This window comes from Heterocephalus glaber, unplaced genomic scaffold (genome assembly GCF_053883595.1).
Source record: "Heterocephalus glaber isolate CG9 unplaced genomic scaffold, H.glaber_assembly_v1.0 deba00000818, whole genome shotgun sequence".
Taxonomy (NCBI): Eukaryota; Metazoa; Chordata; class Mammalia; order Rodentia; family Bathyergidae; genus Heterocephalus; species Heterocephalus glaber.
In genome coordinates, this window is record NW_028258164.1 from 11,813,586 (window position 1) to 11,833,039 (window position 19,454).

General features: G+C 36.6%; 1 protein-coding gene across 3 annotated transcripts in view; it reads left to right on the forward strand.

Annotated features, from left to right (window-relative positions):
* Positions 1-19,454, forward strand: part of Cntnap2 (contactin associated protein 2) — a 2,081,788-nt gene that overhangs the window by 1,346,478 nt on the left and 715,856 nt on the right. The window contains exon 14 of one of the 3 annotated variants that reach the window (XM_087207769.1): positions 10,789-18,518. The exons of the other annotated variants lie outside the window; for them this stretch is intronic. Within the exon in view, the coding sequence (XP_087063895.1) occupies positions 10,789-10,868 (80 nt within the window). The 3' untranslated portion in view covers positions 10,869-18,518. Of the gene's footprint in view, positions 1-10,788; positions 18,519-19,454 lie in introns of those variants that run through there. 3 annotated transcript variants of the gene reach the window in all.

Consider the following 19,454-nt stretch of genomic DNA (forward strand, 5'->3'; position numbering starts at 1 on the left):
ATTGCATAGAATCTCATAGATTTCACAGATGACTTGTCTTCTGCAATATTCTTCAAACAAATAAAAGGAAGCAAAAAGCAGATTAATATAGTGGCTGATATCAAAATATATATTTGACTTTGGAATGTATTTTAAGAATTTTTTAGATATAGGTGTTACCAATATCTGAAAATACACTCTAAAACTGATAATGAAGTTACAAGATAATCAATGGCAACAACTTCTTTCCTCCTTTTATACTGGGCAATTTATTATTCTCCTTCCAACCTGAAAATGCATGAAACTATTCAGATTCAGCAAAGTATTCATCATCTATATCTATGTCTAAATCTATATATCTAGCTATAAATCTGTATCTGTGGCATGCATGTGTGAGAGAGAAAAACTATCTGTAGGAATATGCATTAATGTATTTGTTTCTGTGTAGAAAGATAATATAGCTACATGATAATATAGTCCATATTTCCCAAAACAGTCATCCAAGCAGGATTCTTCCACTTGAACTGCCTGATATAGAAGTCAGTTAGTTATTATGGGCTTTCATACTGTATGGAATAGACTTTGAAACATAATTGAATCAAATTACTTATGTGCAATAGGTGTTTGCTATTAAATTTAAAAACAGCATTCATGGGAAAAGTAATCAGACTGGAGATTTTGAAAAGTTAATTGTAAATAACTAAATTGTTCACTACAAGTGAATTTGAGATTAAAGGTGACACAGAGCATGCAGAAAAATAAAATTAAAATGCAATGTAATATTATACAGCTAAAACCAGAGTATTTTACTAAGAACAGATACATATTTAATGAGAAGGGGCTGAGTTTTGTCAAGTACAGGAGATAAAGATTTAAGGTGACATGGACTAATTGTGATTAAAACAAGAATATTCTGAAAATATATGATCAATGTTTTTAAAGAACCTTTAAGCATTGCTGCTATCCCATTTTGAGTATCTCCTCAAGATAGGGGTGATACCACTCAAGTAAAATGTATAAAATATGTTTAGCCATGGTTCAGAGAAAAAAAAAAGATCTGAGGGAAAGAAATATAATTGGGGTTATACTTGTAGGAGAAAGGTCTATAGAAAAGTCCTTGAAAAAATAAAAATAATGTTCAACTGTCTTGGAAATTTCACTTTTAATGAGAAAGTAGAAAAAAGCCCAAAGACATTGGGGTTCACTTATATTAGAAAGGATTTAGCAGAGATTTTATCTGCAGCAACTTCTTAGGATAGTCTAGATGAAATCCTTGCCCATGCATAGGATTTCAAAGTTTCAGAAAGGAAATGAAACCTGGTTTACAGCATTAGATTCCGGTAGATGAAATTACATCATGTGGAGAAGTCTCAAATGCTGTCTCTCAAGATACCTGACATGACTTTAATGAGTTTCTTATGATTCAAAGTCAGAATTTTTGGTGGAACTCAATTTATCAGCACACTCTAGTTTGATCTCAAATATAATCAAAGTCTGTAAGATTGTGATCTACAATCAAAATGTCATTAAGTTAATTTAAAATAAGAAAAGTAACTTCCAAAGGGAGAGGATGGTTTGGCCAGCATTTCTGGATAAGCAAGGTACATGGACAATCAGATTACAAATTCCATGCCAGTGTATTAATCTGTAAATGAAGAAATGTAACCCTGAAGGAACTAAATGCTTCAGATGTCTACACTACCAAGTCTCACCCCATAGGGCTACCAGATAGAAAGTCAAATCAGAATCAGGTGGTTGCTGTTGAACATAGAATTGAAATACAAGGAGTGAAATAGATAATTTGGGAGTGCAAGGTAATAGGCTGTCTTTGGATCATGGATATAGTTGGGCATGGACAACATTGACCTGGTTTGATCTCCTTTCTCTCCCACCTTGGTTTGTCTTCCCAACATTCTTTGTGTCCCCTTTCCTTAGTTCCATTTATGTATTCACTTGGTCTGTCGTGGAGTCTTGCTGGCCTAGATCCATCTGGTCTCTTTGTGATAATTTTGTTCCAACCTTCCATTTAGTGTTGATGTTTCAGTTTGACTGGAAGAGGACAATCTTTCTTTTCTAATCTCTTTAGGAAGCCTCCTGGAATCCAGCACTGACAAAGGAGAACAACAGAGAGGATTTCTTAAAGTTCTTTCTGATTCTGTGTTTTTGCAGCAAAAAAAAAAAAAAAGCAAAGCCCAGAAAACAATGATATATGTTTTATAGAGATGACGGAGAATAGGAGAGACAAAGAAAAAGAAAATTGGAGTAGACTAGAAAGTTGTGACCTACGTATAACTAAATCCTTAATCTATTTTTTAAGAGGAGAAAAAAATGAGAATGCTTGAGATGTTTACATTTTTGCTAGGAAACAAGAATTTTAATTCCCTATGGGGACCAAATGGAATATGCAGATATAGTCCTTTATTTCTTAGGTGCCTTTACAGATATTTTGATCATTTTCTTCTCGTTAGAGCTTCCAATTTAAAACTATGAAGATGAAGAAACACTTGCTCAGCAAAAAAAAGTCTTATGACATATTAAACCATCTACTCCCTGAAAGCTTTTGTGGTAATAAATACTGCCAAGATACAGGAAACCACTGGGGTGAACAAATCTTATTCCATGTCCGTACATTATTGTTAAAAATGCTAGAGGTAAGTCCTGTATTTGTTGCATGGAATTTTATTAGAAAATGATCATGTGATACTTCAGATGAAGACAAGACAGAAGAAATGATGAGCGAGTAATGAAATTAATTCACAGCCAGACATATTAATTTGTTTAAGATTGACAGTAGACTTATCCCTGAGAAGGAGAAAGAATAGCTTGTATTTTATTTTAAAGAACTGAAACCTACCAGGAAGATGCCTAATGAAGTGATGTAGTATAAAGCATCTCTTATGCCAAATTTACATAATGCCTTTTTTTCCCTAAGATATTGCTTTGAAAATTACAAAGGAACTGAAATGAGGTGGAAAACAAAATAACAAAATACAAACATGTTCTCAGTGTTTTGCAAATATTAATAATGATTTCCTGTTCTCTGATTTATTAGTTTTCCCAGGAGTCTACCTGGATGTTCTCAGAATGGAAAATGATGCTAAATTAATTAATACAATGGGATTTATATTTCTTTGTAGCTATGCCACTTGTATAAAAAATGCTCAGATCTATTTATTAGCTGTGCAAATCAGTAATGGTGTGAGCTCTGCTGTGTTGCTCAAAACCAGGGAAACTAACAACAGTCTATATAAAAACTGTTGTGGTATAGAAGGCTAGCCCTTAACAAGATTTTTCAAAGGATTCTCTGTTTTCATTCCCTCAAAGTAAATTTTCCAATTTACTTTTTCTTTTCCACTTTACTCATTTTTCCTTTTAATGTAGACTCTTCTCTTCTCTTACCAGTTTTCTGACCAATGAAGACAAAGTTATGGGACTCTGACTTTTAGTTCACTGCTAGCCAAGGATCTAAATATCTTCCCCTCAGTCTTAGTTACTCTCCTCATCTCTGGGACACAATACCTGACACCAACAAATTAAAGGAGGAAAACTTTATGTTGGCTCGCATTTATTGGAGGTTTCAGTCCATAAGTGGCTGGCTCCAAAACAGAGTGACATGGCAGAGGGTATGGCAGTAGAGAGCTGCTCATAGCATGGTGACCTGGAAGCAGAGAGCATGAAGGAAGAGGTGGAAGAAGAAGACAGAAAGATTCTTCCAGGTCACACCCCAGTGATCCCCCTGCTCTTACTAGGCTCCACCTCCAAAGATAACATTTAGCTATAAACTCATCAATGAGTTAGTCTACTGATGAGTATCACACCTCCATGATCCAGTCACCTCCCAAAAGCCACACATACAAGTGCATGAGGATTTGGAGGAGCATCTCGATATAAACTGTAACATCCTCCTTGCTACTCTTTTCAAAATTTCATGGAAGATCTACGGCTTAGACTGTCTTGCCTTAGAATGTTCCCTACCCCTTCCATGGGCAGGAAATACCATGCTGCCAGATATATGGGCTTATCCCTTAATTAAATTTATTATAAAAAATTTAGTTGCTATCTCATTTTGTAAATATTGTTTTGCATTTGAAGTTCTTCACAATTGCATTTTGAAACTGCTCATTCATTCATTCATCTTCGAACCATTGTTTATTGATGATCCACCCTCTTTAAGACATATGCAATTTCTGTAAGAGGTTACAAATGATTAAGGCCTGGATGCTTAAGGTAATAACTTCCTGTGAAAGATGTTATAAACACCTGAAGAAGGATGGTCAGAGACTGGGAAGTGTCTGGAATCACAGTGGTCTTAAAAATATACTTTGCTAAAGGAGATAAGGGGCAAATGGAACCACATCACATTTCCCTGCCAGAATCCTGCCCCATCTGCATACCACCCATTGAGCAAAACACATTAAGATCCAAACATCTCTGGCTGTTGTCTTGGTTATAGTTATTAAAATCCATTTCCCAGTGATGTATCTGTCTATCATGAGCTTCTTTCCTACACTGCACACTTCTGTCCTCTCCCAGAAAGTTGTAGATTGCTGCAGTTATGGTTGATTGTCAACTTGATTGGTTGTGAGATTAGCCTGGAGGATTGGTGGAGTATATTTGTGGGTGTGCCTGGGTGGGTCATGGAGGTATGGCCTTGGTGTATGGTCCTTTGTCCCTTCCTCTATAGTACTGTTTTCCTGCTCTGCTTTCCAGGCACCATGAACTCAGCATTTTTATTTTATCGTGCTCTTCCACCATGATGTTCTTGCCTGGGAGCCAGCTAACCATGGACTGAATCTCCTGAAACTATGAGCCTAACTAAACTCTCCTCCTTTAAATTATTGGCATCAGGAATGAAAATTGACACACAGATATACTACTCCAGATAACCCCATTCCTTGCTTCCCTAGTTTCACTGCTTTCCTTTCTTTGTCTCAAAAATCCAAATGTTCTCTGTGCATATTTGATGTGTTCTTTGAAGGATATAGTGTCAGATTCTTTCTGTGGCTCCTCTTTTCTAAAATGCTTAAATTTTAATTTTACATTGTATATTTTTATTGCTAGAAGTAGCGCTTTGGCTAATGAATTATTTAATTCAAATCAGTAAAGCTCAGTTCTCCACTTGCAGTCCAAGAAGCCTTGCTGAATTCTTGCATAGAGCACTTTAGTAGTAGTATTTCAATACTGATATGTTACCTCTAGATTTGGAGAACATTCCTCTGCTCTGACATTAAAATTCAGCTCTTTTCTCTGGACCCAAGCACCCTCCGTTCCATTGGCCTGTGCCATCACATATCCCTACCTGCCTCACCAAGCCAGTTACTCTTCTCGTGTAATTAATAGATGGACCAAGGATCTCTCCTTACATGGTCTATCATCCTAACTCTCAGGAGATAAACCTCAGTCTTGGTGTTCTTATAAGTTTGTGAGACAGGCCAAAGTTTCCTAGAAAACTCAGCACCAATTTTCAACTTATTTCCCGTAATACCAAGACAGTATATGTACTAACCCAGCATACAACCCCTCCCCATCTGACTTATGTAATATACGTCCAATATTGCACACTTTGCCAAGTAATACTCTTCCCTCCTCAAGGATCCATTGTGCTTTACAGACTCTGTTTCATATTCTGCATCTCTAAAACAGCTCGAAGGATAATGTCCCAGTATTTTCAGGAGTCATTTAGCCCACTGATGCGATGGCACAGTCCCTACATCTGCTCCTGAATCAAGGGGCTGATTAACAGTGGATTGCAGCTCTTGGCAAGAGTTAGCAGAAGAAACAAAATTAAGGTGTCAGGATTAGGCAGGAAATTCAGATAAAACTACTTAGGAAATGTAGCTAAGCAAGATATAATTATCTAACTTATAATTAGACCAGAGCATCAGGCCTACCATCCCTGAAGGCTTCTCTTTTGCAAAAAAATAAGCGATACCATCAAGTAGCAGATGGTATTCTTGTATGAGTGCAAGTGAATAATGAATACTTCTCACCTTGAGAGTAGCCTGTTCAGATTTGGTTATAGGAATTATTCCTACTGATGCTAACTTGATAGCTTTATAGTTCATTATGTCTTCCATTCCTTTGGGCTATTATTATTATACCATTTAGAAAAAAATAGTTCTAGAGTATTTCAGTAACATCTCTATAAACAAACTTTTGGCCTCTACCATTTGATCACCCTACTTGCAAATCCATACAATCAAGGAAAGCTAACAGCTTACATTGATTTGAGCAGAAGTCAAATAATTTTGTGGCCTTTTTATTTGTTAAAGATTCTGATATATTTTAGTTTGTAGAAAAGAGAAAGTCATTGAGGTCTAGAGTGCTGATTTTGCACCAGGGAGAGTTCTTGATCAAAAGGAGCTCCCCTGTGGCTGTGTAGGTGGACCTGTGACTGCAACATTGTTAGAAAAAGTGAAAAGTCCCCAGGATTGAATGAAGGGACTGTGTAGAAAAGGAGTTCCAATACCAGGAAGGTTTCCTGGCTTCTGCTTACATAGGAGACAAGATTAGATATGTTAGACGATCTAGTCCATTATTCCCCTCAAATTCCTTAAGAGACATCTTCACAGCAATATGATCAAGAATTTGCTGCCTGTAGGGAATGATTTCTAGAATTCTAGAAGATTGCAGTACCATCTCTATAAACACAACTGATTATGTTTCCCTCAAGAAGTGATATCCTGTGATAATCAATTGGCATACTGTTTCCAGTTTTTACAAGGAAAATAGTTTAATGCTTTAGTGCTTTTCAATTTTAATGGATATAATAATTACATAAATTCACGATCTTTTGATACATTATGTAATGTTCAAATCAGGATAACATATCCATCATCTCAAATGCTTGTTTTCTTTGTGGTAATGAATTCGAAATTCTCTTTTCTGGTTATTTTGAAAATGTAATACATTATTGCTGTCTGCTGTCACTCTACTGTGACAAAAGAACTTATTCCTCTAACAGTAACTGTATATCTGTCAGCCAACCTCTCTCAATTCCCCTTCCCCATCCCTTTCTTGGCTCCCGCAACCAGCATTCTACTCTCAACATCTGTGAGATCCACTTTTTAGATTTCACATATGAGTGAGATTATACAATACTTACCTTTCTGTGGTTGGCTTATTTCACATAACCTATCCTCCAGATACATCCATCTTGTCACAAATGACAGGATTTCATCTTTTTTGTCATAGAATAGTATTTTGTTGTGTATATCTATCACATTTTTCTTTATTCATATGTTGACTCAGGCTAATTTTACATGCTGGTTACTGAAAATAATGCTAGGTGTAGATATCTCTCCAACATACTGATTTCATTTCTTTGTAGATATGTATGTGTGGAACATGATGTTTTAATGCATACATGCATAAAAATGATGACTATAGCCAACAAATTATCAATCACCTCACAAATTAGTTTTCAAAACATTTTATTTCTAAATGTGGAATTGTTAATTTATTTACCCATTCATCCAACACATTCTTTGTACCATTACTGAATATCTATTAAATACCACTGAATAGTATAACATATTACTAAATAAATTATGCAAGCCACTTTGTTAAATTCTGTAGAGGATAAAAATGAAGTACAATTTTCTGTGTAGCAAAACATGTTTAACCACCAAGACATTAACAGAATATTAAATTAATATGTTTTCCATTTTATTAAGAATGTGAAAATGTGTAGTATTAAAACAATTTAAATTAGATGTTTTTGTTACTTTTCTCATTGCTGAAACAAAATAACCAATACTCAAAGTTACAGGAGGAAAGGTTTATTTAGCTCACAGTTTGTAGAGATTTCAGTTCATAGTTGCCTGGCTCCAAGGCTGGGTGGCATGGCAGAGGAGCATCTCAGAGGAGAAACAGTTCATGGTGTGGCAGGCAAAAGGCAGCAAACCAGCCAAGTGGCAAAGTAGCAGCAGCCTGCCCCTTCCTTTTATCCCTTCCATGTTACCCTTCCTTTGGGTGGTACCACCCACACCTAGGCTGGGCCTTCCCATTACTACACCCAGAACTACACCAAACCAATCAGTGGAGAAGTAATCACACACCCTTAATCCTAGCATCACACACTGTAATCTAGCCAACTTCAAAACTCCTATGATCACATGAGGCTTTGGGGGAACATCTAGATACAAGCCATTATAGTAGGCAAGATTTTATATAAGCATGTACATGTGTATGCAAATCTGTAATTTGTATGTAAATGGACATTTATGTGTATATTCATATATATACACATAATTTTAGATATAGTAAGCATGATTTCCCATAATTACTTTTTTGGGTGGGTACTGGGGATTGAACTCAGGACGTTGTGTTTGGGAGGCAGATGACAGCACCACTGAGCTAAATCCCCAGCCCCATAATTACTTTTTTAATGGTAACAAGTAAAATATCATTAAGCTCATAAGTTGTAAGATAGTAGGGTAATTATTCTGTTTAGAATATAAGGAGAAGATTTTTTAAAAGTTATTTTAAGCTGTAAATTAGGGCTTCCTAACCATTTTAGGGGTCAAGAATGTTAGCCATCTGAGTAGTGGAAAGTTGTCTCTCTAGTTCGTCACTGTATTGTCAACATTGAGAACCATAAAAGGACACATAGTAATAAACATTACAGATCAATGTTAGAGGCAAAATCCTTTCACTGAGAGTAGTAAGAAGATGCCAAAAGCCTTAAGCTTATCTGCTGGGAAATGGTAAAGTTTCACAACATTTGGAGAAAGTAATGGAATCTCCTGAAGCTGAACTGCAGTTTCTAGGTTATGCGCCTGTCTCAGAGGAAAGGAAAAGAGGAATAATGCATACAGAAGAGCATCAGCCCACAGCAGAGACAGCATCTGCCACCCTGAAATGTCTGCATGACATTTGGAAGTAATGCTGCCTGTAGCAGATTGGTGTGAACTAACTTATTGTTCAAAATCAACTGTAAGTGATTCTCCAAAATTGTTCCAAATACTCATAGTAAATACAAGAGAGAAAAGGGCTCATCTTTGGAAGGGTAAGGAAGAGCTCCTCAGTGATGTTCAGCATTTGGAGCCCTTAAAACTGCAGGAGAAAAAAACATTTATGCTAAGGTACCATTTTGTTCCTTCTCAGGATTAAAATCATTTAAATAGTTGAAAATACTGAGAGTATTCCCACCCTACTTTGACATCCTGTGATTTGTGTGACTGTGGACATCCATACACTTAGGTGTATGTACACACACATGCATGTATGCAAACATTTATACAACATAACACATGACTTTGTGGTCTCTTTTGAGGTAGTCCTCTATTACGGGCTGAGTTGTGTTTTCCCAAAATGTGTATTTTGGAGCCCCAGCTCCTTGTATCTCAGAATGTGACTACATTTGGAGATGAGGCATTTTGAGAGATAATTAAGATAAAATGAGGCTGGGAAGGGGCTAATACAGCAATGTCTTTGTCCTTGTATGAAGAGGCAGAGATACTATCTGCTCAAAGGACAGACTGTGAGAATACACCAGGAAAGTATCCACCTGCAAGTCAAAGAGAGACCTCAGGATAAACCAAGCCTAGTGATACTTTGTCAGCACAATAGGAGAATTAACTTACGTTATTCAAGCCATGCTGTCTGTGGTATTTTGTTATGGCATCCGTAGAAAATTATTACATCATGTTTCATCTTACTGAGCAATATACTCTCTTTCAAAAAACAAAAATAAGAGTCATTATCCTTCCCTGAATCATATAGCTTTTGTGTCCAGTTACTAAGACTCTGCCATGAAGGGCAGCTGTCTTAAAAGGAATATGGCAAGTAATGCCACTTATTATAACATTTTCTTTCCACACACAAGGGAAAGAAAGAAAATTATGTTAATACCATATCAACTATTTACTAGGCAACTTCAAATTGTTTGATTTTTTGTTATCTGCTTTATTATTCAAAAATATTGTAAGGTAGATGTTGTTAGTCATGTTCTGAAATGAAGAAACGTGAGGTTCACCTGAGTTCCATTGTGCTAAAGTAGCATCTCACAGTTTTGTCTAAGAAAAAAAAATGCTTCTTAATGAAAAAGTGAATGGTAGTTGTCCCTTGGCATATTAGTTTGCTAGGGCTGCCACATAAAATTTCATATCCTGGGTGGATGAAACAATAGCTCATAGTTCTTCTAGGTTAGCAAAGATAGAATCCCAGATTAACACACTGGCAGAATGTTTGCTTGGTTTGTCAGAAGCCTTTCTGGGCTCAGAGACGGCTATCTTTCTCCTATGTCTATGGTCTTCTTCTCTTTTTTTTAGGAGTTTTGTTTTTGTTTCTGTTGTCTTGGTCTCAGGTTAATATGAAGAATGCAGAAGAGAAATGGCTTTCCTCTCAGCCCAAAATAGCATTTAACCTTCTTTGAAAGCTACTGCCAGGTCTATAAGCCCTTACATAACAGGAGGAGTCTGTCTCAAAAATCTGTCGGGATTATGTGGTCTTGTTCTCCCTGCAGCTTTTGGTTTCTCTGCTACAATTAAGATTTATCCTTAGAATTTAATGAAGTAATTTTCTCCTTTAAGATAAAGTTATGTTGTAACTAGAACACAAAATGAATCATTCTGAGACTTTTTTTTGTTACTGTTCCTCTATACCATTGTGTACAGTTGTGATTCTTCCTATGAATTATCTTTGGATCTATGCCAGTGATGGCAAACCTTCTAGTGCTTTCAATGATACAAACAGCCCTCTGTGACACACGTGCCATAGGTGTGCCACCACTGATCTATACTCTTAATAGAAATGACTTCCATTATACTTACAATAAAACCCCAAATCCTTTTCTTGTTGTTACAGGGTCGCCCATGATCTGGTTCCAACTTTATCTTTGGCCTCATCTACCAGTGTTCTTTTGGCTTACAGGGATTCAGATCTAGTTCCAGCTGGCTCTAAACCCACAGCTTGGTCAGTAACACTACTTAGTAACTCTACAGTATCTTTGTTAATCACTGGGCTCTCACACTCCCTGTAGATGCCAGAAGGCCCAAAGTGCTCTTGTCTCCAACCTGAAACAAGCTCTTCTTGAAGTCAAATATATTAATGTATAATATCCATAGATGAATGCATGAAAAATAGATGCAGACCTAATTACCTTTTACAAAATGGGTACATCCATGTAACCAAGTCCCAGACAAAAAAAATAAAATTTTACATGTGCCCTATAGACCTTTTGTGGCCCCTTGCCCAACTTCCCATGCCAAGAGTAACCACTGCCCTGACTTTTGAAACTACAAACATGTTTTCCTGTTTTTGAATTTTATGTGAGTACAATATGTACTCTCGTGCCCAGCTTATTTTGCTCAATATTAAACTGCTAGATTCATCTATGATGAAGATCGTACAGTTAATTCTCAGTGCTGTGTATGCAGGTATACTGCAACTTGTCTTATCTTTTCCTCTGGATGGACTTTTGGGTTATTTGCAGTTTGGAGATAATAGAAATACTGCAATAACATTCTTGTGTATGTTTCAGTGAAGACCAAAAAAAGCACCATACACGGATATGGATATGGATATAGATAGATAGATAGGTATAGATAGATATAAATCTAGATATAGATGTAGAGAAAGGGGTAGAGTTAGAGGTACAGATACAGATACAGACATATACATCCAACTTACATCACTACCAGTGATTCTAAGAGTAATATTACCTTTTCTGTGTCAACACTTGATAGCATCTGTATCATCTGTGCCATTCTCATGAGTATGTAGTACTACTAGCTATTTTTAAAACAAAAAGATGTATGTTAACTATAGGGAAAAACAGAAAACTCCAACAAAAGAAAGATATTACATTTAGCAAAGTAAAATAAGAGATACTTATTAAAAATTACCTGAATCTATCACCTGTAGATGACAGTAACATCTTGCATATTACTTTATTGGACTTGTATGTGTTTGTACTTTCTATTATATAAAATAAGATGTTGTCACCATTGTGTTACTTCTTTTAACAAAATTTAATGGAAAACTGCCGGGGATATAGCTCAGTGGCTCTGTGCCTGCCTGGCAAGCACAGAGTTCTGAGTTCAATCATTGGTACCTAAAAAAAAAATTCAGTAGAAAACTTTCAACACAAATAAATATACTTCTGTGATATACACATTAATTTTTAAATAATGTTTTATCGGAAGCCTTTATAACCATGTTAAAATTAACACCCTTAGAAATGTATCTTTGCTTAAATCCTTATTAATTTTCTTAAAAGGGGTTCTAAAGTGCAATGGCTATGTCAAAGACTGTGTACTTTGTCAAGTCTTTAATGAATATTGTTAGACATATTGTATCTTCACTCATCAAGTGCTACCATCTTCCAGCTTCTTCTCACATGCTGAGTGGGAGAATTCTCATGTAGCTCATTGTGACATTAATTTATCTGTAGGTTTCATTGTTGGTGAAAAAAGTAACTCCAGTTCAATTCCCCCCAGACGTCCTGAAGGGTGGCTGTGGGTGCCTGAGCCTACCTCACTCACCGATCTATGAGCTCGAGCCCTCAGCTTTCCTTTGGTTTCTCACTGGCAATGCTATTGTCCACTCCCAGGATTCCTTAATTAGCTGTGCCCACCTTTCTGACTATCACACCATGACCATATCAGGCTGAGACCTCTTCCCCCTGAGATTTCCTCACCACCAGAAACTAAACAAGTTCTCCACCATAAGTCCAAGTACCATTAATTTTTCTTTTGCTAACATACATTCTCACTTCACAGCAGTGAGGGGTGCCCGAGGATTCTGCTTCCTCTATTATCTTCCACAAATGTGGGAATTTTGATTCTTCCTGGCTCCCATCGTTTAGAGATGACATTATTGTTTCCTTATTCTTTTTCTCCATCTATTGGAATATCTGCTATTAATAGCATCTGACTAATGTGAAAATGGTAATCTATAAAATATATGAGACAACATATTATCCATTTTATAAATATCTGAAACAATCCCTCATGATTCTGGATTTTTTTCCAGTGTTCTTGGGTCCCTAAAGCCTTCCTGCATCCTGAACTCATGTCAGGAGTGGTAAAGAGGCGACACGAGGCCCTCGTCCTAATGCATAGGTGTTGGAATGCCCTGTCAGATTTCCTTTCTCTTGTAGCACACTGAGAATGAGACAAAGTGAGCGGGTCCAGGGCAGACTTAATCTGACCTCGAGAGCCTGGAGCTTTCTGAACAACAACTGAAAAACCTGCCCTGCCATAACAAAAGCACCAACAGCTCCACTTTTCAAAATATATATCAGTGAAAAGTGAGTGCCCAGTGATGTTTATCTGAGCAAAAGAAGTTATTGATTAAAGTAACTAGGGTGATTTTCCTTAGACTGCCTAATAAGCGTTTAGAATTTTCTACAAGTAAGAATATAATATAGGATGTTTCCCAAGTTGTTTCCATGGAACAACCAATGACATGTAGAACCTACTATTTATTGTGGCATATGGGTAAAGCTCAAGTCTGAAAATATTTTACAGGGTCTCAAGTACTCTGGCTTCAAAGTTGATTCTTCACACATTAATTGGCTCCTGTGGCATGATCAACACCCAAAAGGAAGGACAGGCAACTCCACATGGGATGCCCTGAAATAAATGTGTATTTATGCTGGGATATAGGCTACACCCACTTCTAGAGATTTCACCTCTTCTTTAGCGTCCGTGGAAATTGTGAAGATAAGCTATATTCTCCCCCAGTGAGGAAATGTCTGTGGGATCCTGTGCCCCCTCTTTGTAGAGAATTCATTAGAAAATTATATAATGGTCTGAGGCAAATGCTGACTTGGACAGTCAAGGGACTGAGAAAATAAATCCCCCTAAAATATCTGAATAAAATCTTTGAAGGGTAGGACCTCTTAGCATGATGGTAGATGACGTTACTGGATAAGGGTTACAAGTTAAAATGATGTATCAAATCTGATCTCCGTCCCCACTATAGGAAACTGTTGTATTACGGGGATATGCAGTCCTAACCATATTCCTGATATCCCAAGGTCAAAGAAATCACTACAAATAATGTATTTAATGAAATATAAAGAACAGATAAATTCTGTGTTAAACTTCTAAGTCTGATTTGGTTAAAGACAGCAAGATAGCACAGTAAAGAGTAAGGTCACAGAAAATGACAACCATTACAGGCTTGTGTTAAAAAAAGCTCTAGTCTTGCTTATAAATTCTAGCATTTTTTAAAGAAGGTTCACATAATTCAGAAAGTATTGCTTGAGAAAATTTGAACTGAATTCTCAGCAAACACTATGGTGAAACTTCAAGTAGTCACTGACCTCTTTGAAAAGTAATAAAATAATTCAGGAAGCTTTCCTTTTGTTTCTCTAGACATTTCTCTGTTAAAATATAGGTATCAAACATGTCACAGTTGTAGATGCTCTTCAGACTTCAAAACACCACCATCCTGCCATTCCAATTGGCTTTTGTATATTCATCACTGCAGACCCTACAATTTTGCTGCTTCCATATCAAAAAGTCTCAAAGCTTTGATTTGTTTTCATCTGGACTCAAGGGGACCCAAAGCCAAGTTTGATCCTGGATTCACAAAATCAAAAAAGTGTTTCCATGCCAGCCCACCATTCTGTGGTTGACCTTACGACAATGGACAGCAACCATCTCTACAGCCAGCTCTATCTTTCCTCCCATCAGACATTTTGAAAATATAATAGGAAGAAGAGCCTATCCCACACTAGTGCACACTTACCAATACCCAGCAGTGCAACCAAACAAAGCAAGTGGGCTGCGTTTTAAAAATTTCTCTTGTTCTATCAATTCCACATGAAGTATAATTTATGCAGCAAACCGGCTACTCTGCTACACTACTGTAGTTCTGTTGTTGGGTTTGTCTTTTCCAAAAGAAAGAAGCAAAGTTGTCTGAGTATGTGAGTTACTTGGAAGTAATTACTACGTAACTGATTATTATTCATGTTCTGACTACTGTGTTATCTATTGCATACATTATCTTATTTAATCCCTGAAACATCTTTATTCTCATTTTTCAACCAAGTAAAAATTGCAGCTCAGAAAAGAGAAGTAATTGCCCATAGAGAGGGCAAATCAGCAGCTAGGATTAAGTTGGAAGGAATCTAAAGCTCAGCCTCTTTCCACTCCAGCATGCTGCCTCCTAGCTAGACAAGAAAAAAAAAAAACAAAAAAAAAACCTCATTATTCTCCTACCCCATTGAGAATCTCCTGTTCTCTAGTCCTCCTTCCTTCCGCTGTCTGCTTTACTTAGCTCCGGTTGAACCTAAATTAAATGTTTTGCTGCTGCTGATGGCTGCAGCCCTAGGGTGGCACTAACCACAGCTCCAGAGGAGAAGTGGGAAGAATGACCGAGCCTGGAGAGAGAGACATTAAATTTTTAGATGCAGACCAACTGGAATGAGACCGTGTTTGCTGTTAACAATGTGAGTTTAAATGACTCAGAAACAAATCAGAGGAACTTTTCTGAAAAGATGGGAAGCAAATGCGACCTTTTTAATGATTTTTCAAAGTGAAAGACTTTTCAGTGCATGTTAAATGAGACTGTAATCAGTTGCGGATATTAAAATTTTCAGACTTTATGAGATAAAAATAATAAAACATGCACCAAAAATATGCCTCAATAGTATTAAATGTAAATGGTATATCATTAGCTTTGTTGGCTCTTTGGAAGAGGTATAATAAACAAGCAATATAATGTAGGTATGGCTACTTATTTATTTTTTTTAATTCTGAAGGAAATTTCAAAGTGACATTACGTAAATGAGCAATGCATCCAGCTATCCTGAGACCCTAAGTCCCAGTCCCACTGAGCACAGGTAGCACAGAAGAGACTTCGGGGGGAAAATGTGGGTACTGCTCAAATGGAGGATATGTTTTTGTTGAAAACGTACAGCAACACCTGAATGCCAAATAAAAGACTTTTCAGTTTCATCTCTCCTTAGAGAACTTTTTTTTAGTTGTTATTTTGTTTAGGAGAAAATTGCAGTTTAAGATTTACAAACCACTTAATTTGCAAACTGCTATTACTATGGTTTCTGCCTTTGAAAATGTTTTAAACTGCAGGCAATGAAAAGACATGGTATTAGAGCTTCCCCTTAAAAAGAAAGCTCTCGTATTGTAAAAAAAAAAAAGGCAGTTAAACAATGCAATATTATTTATAGAGCATTATTCTTACAAGTAGCATTTCAATATGCCTTGCTGAGTTTTTGAGATATTAGAAAGCAGAGTCTTTTAGAAAACATATTCTGCATCATTGTTTAAATGCTATAGAGTTCAAGTATTTTTATCTTGATAATATTCAAAGAAATGTATATTGGTAGTTAAAGCTTGTTTCTGAAATTCATTCCTTATCACAATATAAATTATGGGCTATCACTTTTTCCCCAAGTAAAGTGAGGTTACATTTTTCCCTATGAGACTTGAAATTTTCTGGTTAATACTTTTTTTTATTTTTTGGCACCGGGGATCGAACTCGGGTTCTTGCACTTGTGCAGCAGGCAGCGAAACCACTGAGCTAAATCCCCGGCCCTGGTTAATACTTTTAAAAGTCCATATAACATTTATTTTATTCCCTGAAGATTTTCCTAATTACAGTGTATTAATATAAAATACGTGTGATCAGCTGTTTTCTTCCTATTTTCTTATCAGTTGTTTATCTTAGATCTTCATCCTATAGGAATGTGTTAGTTTCTTAGGACTTCCACAATATACTATCACAAACTTCATCTTAAAACAAGGGAAATTTATTTTCTCACAGTTCTAGAAGGTAGAAGTTCAATATCAAGGTGTTGGCAGAACCAGCCTTCCTCCAAAGGCTCCCGAGTAGAAGCCTTTCCTGCTCTTCCGGTGGCCCCCGAAATCCTATCTCTTGTAATGATGTCTTTTGGGTCTCTGCTTCCTCTGCTTCCTCTGTGTCTCAGGTATCTTTTCCCTCGTCAGGACACCAATGATTGTATTGAGGGCCCATCCTGAATTTAGGATGCTTTATTTTGAGATCCTTAACTGGGTATACAAAGACTTAATTTCCAAATAAGCTTCTATTCACCAGTACTGGGATGTATTAATCAAGGTTTTCGAGACACCAAACAGTAGATTATTTACACATCCCCTACAGAGGATGCTATTTTTAGTCCTGGTCCAGGTCCAAACACCTGAAAACCCAGAGTGGTGAGGCCAGAGGGAGGAGACCATGGATGTTTCAGATTAAACACTAATGAATTTACCCTTCTTCTCCTTTCCTTTTTTATTCGATTCATAATTTTAATTGTGAAATGATTTTCCCCCAAATTGTGTAGAATTGCTCCTGACATTAGTCAGTTTCCTCATCACTGGGAAAAAATACCCAATACCCACAGCTTAAAGAAGGACAGATTTATTTTTTGGCTCATATTTTAGAAGTTTCAGTCTTTTCACGGTTGCTGGTCTCCTGGAAGGGCCTGGGCAGAGAAAAGCTGCCCTCCTCATGGTGAACAGGAAGCAGAGAGTAAAGGGAGGAGCCCAGGAAGGAGAAATACCCTTTCAGCCACTCCTCCAGTGCCCTGCCTAATCCAAGCAGGGTCTGCCTCCTGACGTCAAACCAGCTATAATGCACCATAATCCAGTCACCTTCCAAACACATGAGGCTTTAGGCACCATTTTTGATCTAAACCCTAATATGTGCCTCCCAAGGTAAGATGTGTGAAGTCTACTACCTTGCTAATAAATGGTGATTGCTGTTGTTATTGATAACATTATTTTTTTCTAATTGATAATTCCATTGCCCTCTTGTTCCATGGAGTTTCTTCTTTCTTCTCATAGGGAAATATTATGTTTAATTTCATTCTAAATGAAAGATGTTTGTTTCCCCATCACATTGTGGTAAGTATTAAATGGGGAAAATATACAGAAAGTCCATACCATTTGTGTTTAGTGCCAGTTTCTATTATCAGCAGTTCCCTAAAACCCACTAGTTTTATGAGGACCATAGTAGCATACACTTTTTTTTTTTCAGACATGGTCTCACTATGTAGCCTATGCTGGCCTTGAACTCATGACCCTCCTGCCTCAACCTCTCCAGTGCCAGGATTATAGGCACTTTCCTTTTTAAAACTCATCATCCTTTCAAGTATATAATACAATTACTAAATCCACAGATATAATTTTGAGTCTTTCCAAATAATCCATATGTATTCCAAAAATGGATATCCTCCCCCGACTATAACTTGCCCTGAATCCATCGTGTTATTTAGAGATATACCTTCTTGATTCCTAGATTCATATCTGTTTTTTTTTTTTGGTACCTGGGATTGAACTCAGGACCTTGCTCTTGCAAGGCAGGCGGCAGGACCCCTGAGCTAAATCCCTAGCGAGATATACCTTCTTGAGATACTCCATGAACTTTCTGTTAACTGTATGGAAACTCGGATCTCCAACATTCCTTTTTGCCATGTATAAGTCTTTTCCCAATACCAAACTACATTTTCAGTTCACTTTGAAAATGTTCTGAAATTGGATTTTCTCCAGAAAATCCTTTTGCACAGATTTATTGAAATATTAGTTATGCTAGCATTATTCTACAACTACACTTTCTTCTTCCTTAATTGTCATTCTATTTGATAATAATTTCTTTTACAGTATTAATCAGTACTGGATTTCTGAGTTGATTCTTTGCTGTATTAAAGTATGAGTTTAAAGACATGAGTATTGTTAAAATTGTCTTAAGTGACTGCTTCTAACTTGGAGATAAAGATTCTGCCTTCCTTCTTCAGAGCAGAGTCCAAAAACTGGCACTCTAAGAGAAAGGGGAAATGGGAGCCATTTCCTGCAGGCACTTTGGTTAAAAATTATTCTCCCTTACTTTTCATATCCTTATTGTAATTTGCATTTTAATTTTAATGTCTTTAGAACCACGAAAACATATTTAGGTAAATGTGCTAATTAGATCTTTGTAAACAACCATATGTTATTTGGGTTTATGAAATTTAAAGAGCAATTAAAACACATATATTTTACTACTTGTAGGTGAGGATGGGGATGGATTCAATCTGCAAACTGAAGTGAATCTGAGGAAAAAACTAAATTAAAGATGTGCTTAATGATCTTATGAGAGAAACTAAAAGAAGCTTGAAACATTTCTTCAGAAAACCATAGGGCCAAGCAGTGCTACACATGGAGGCTTGCCATAATTAAATCTAAGTGTTTGAAAATTACATTTCAAACTGCTTTCTACTGGTGTACCTACATTAGAGGAATTTTCAAAAGAAGTCTGTGGTATGTCTATTTTTAATGAGAGCTTGTCGTCCCTTCTCTGGTGACTTATCTATTTTTATCAATTTCAATGTGAAGAGCAGAGTGATGTATGAGAGTGGTAACTTGAGGTGACACCTTACAGTGTGATCCATTATCTGAAAGATTTAGGGGAAAAGCTCTCTGAAAAACATAATTAAGGAAACAAATGTTTTCAGAAATATAATAAAGATCTTTTATGGTTTTGGTTCAGGAACATCCATTTCT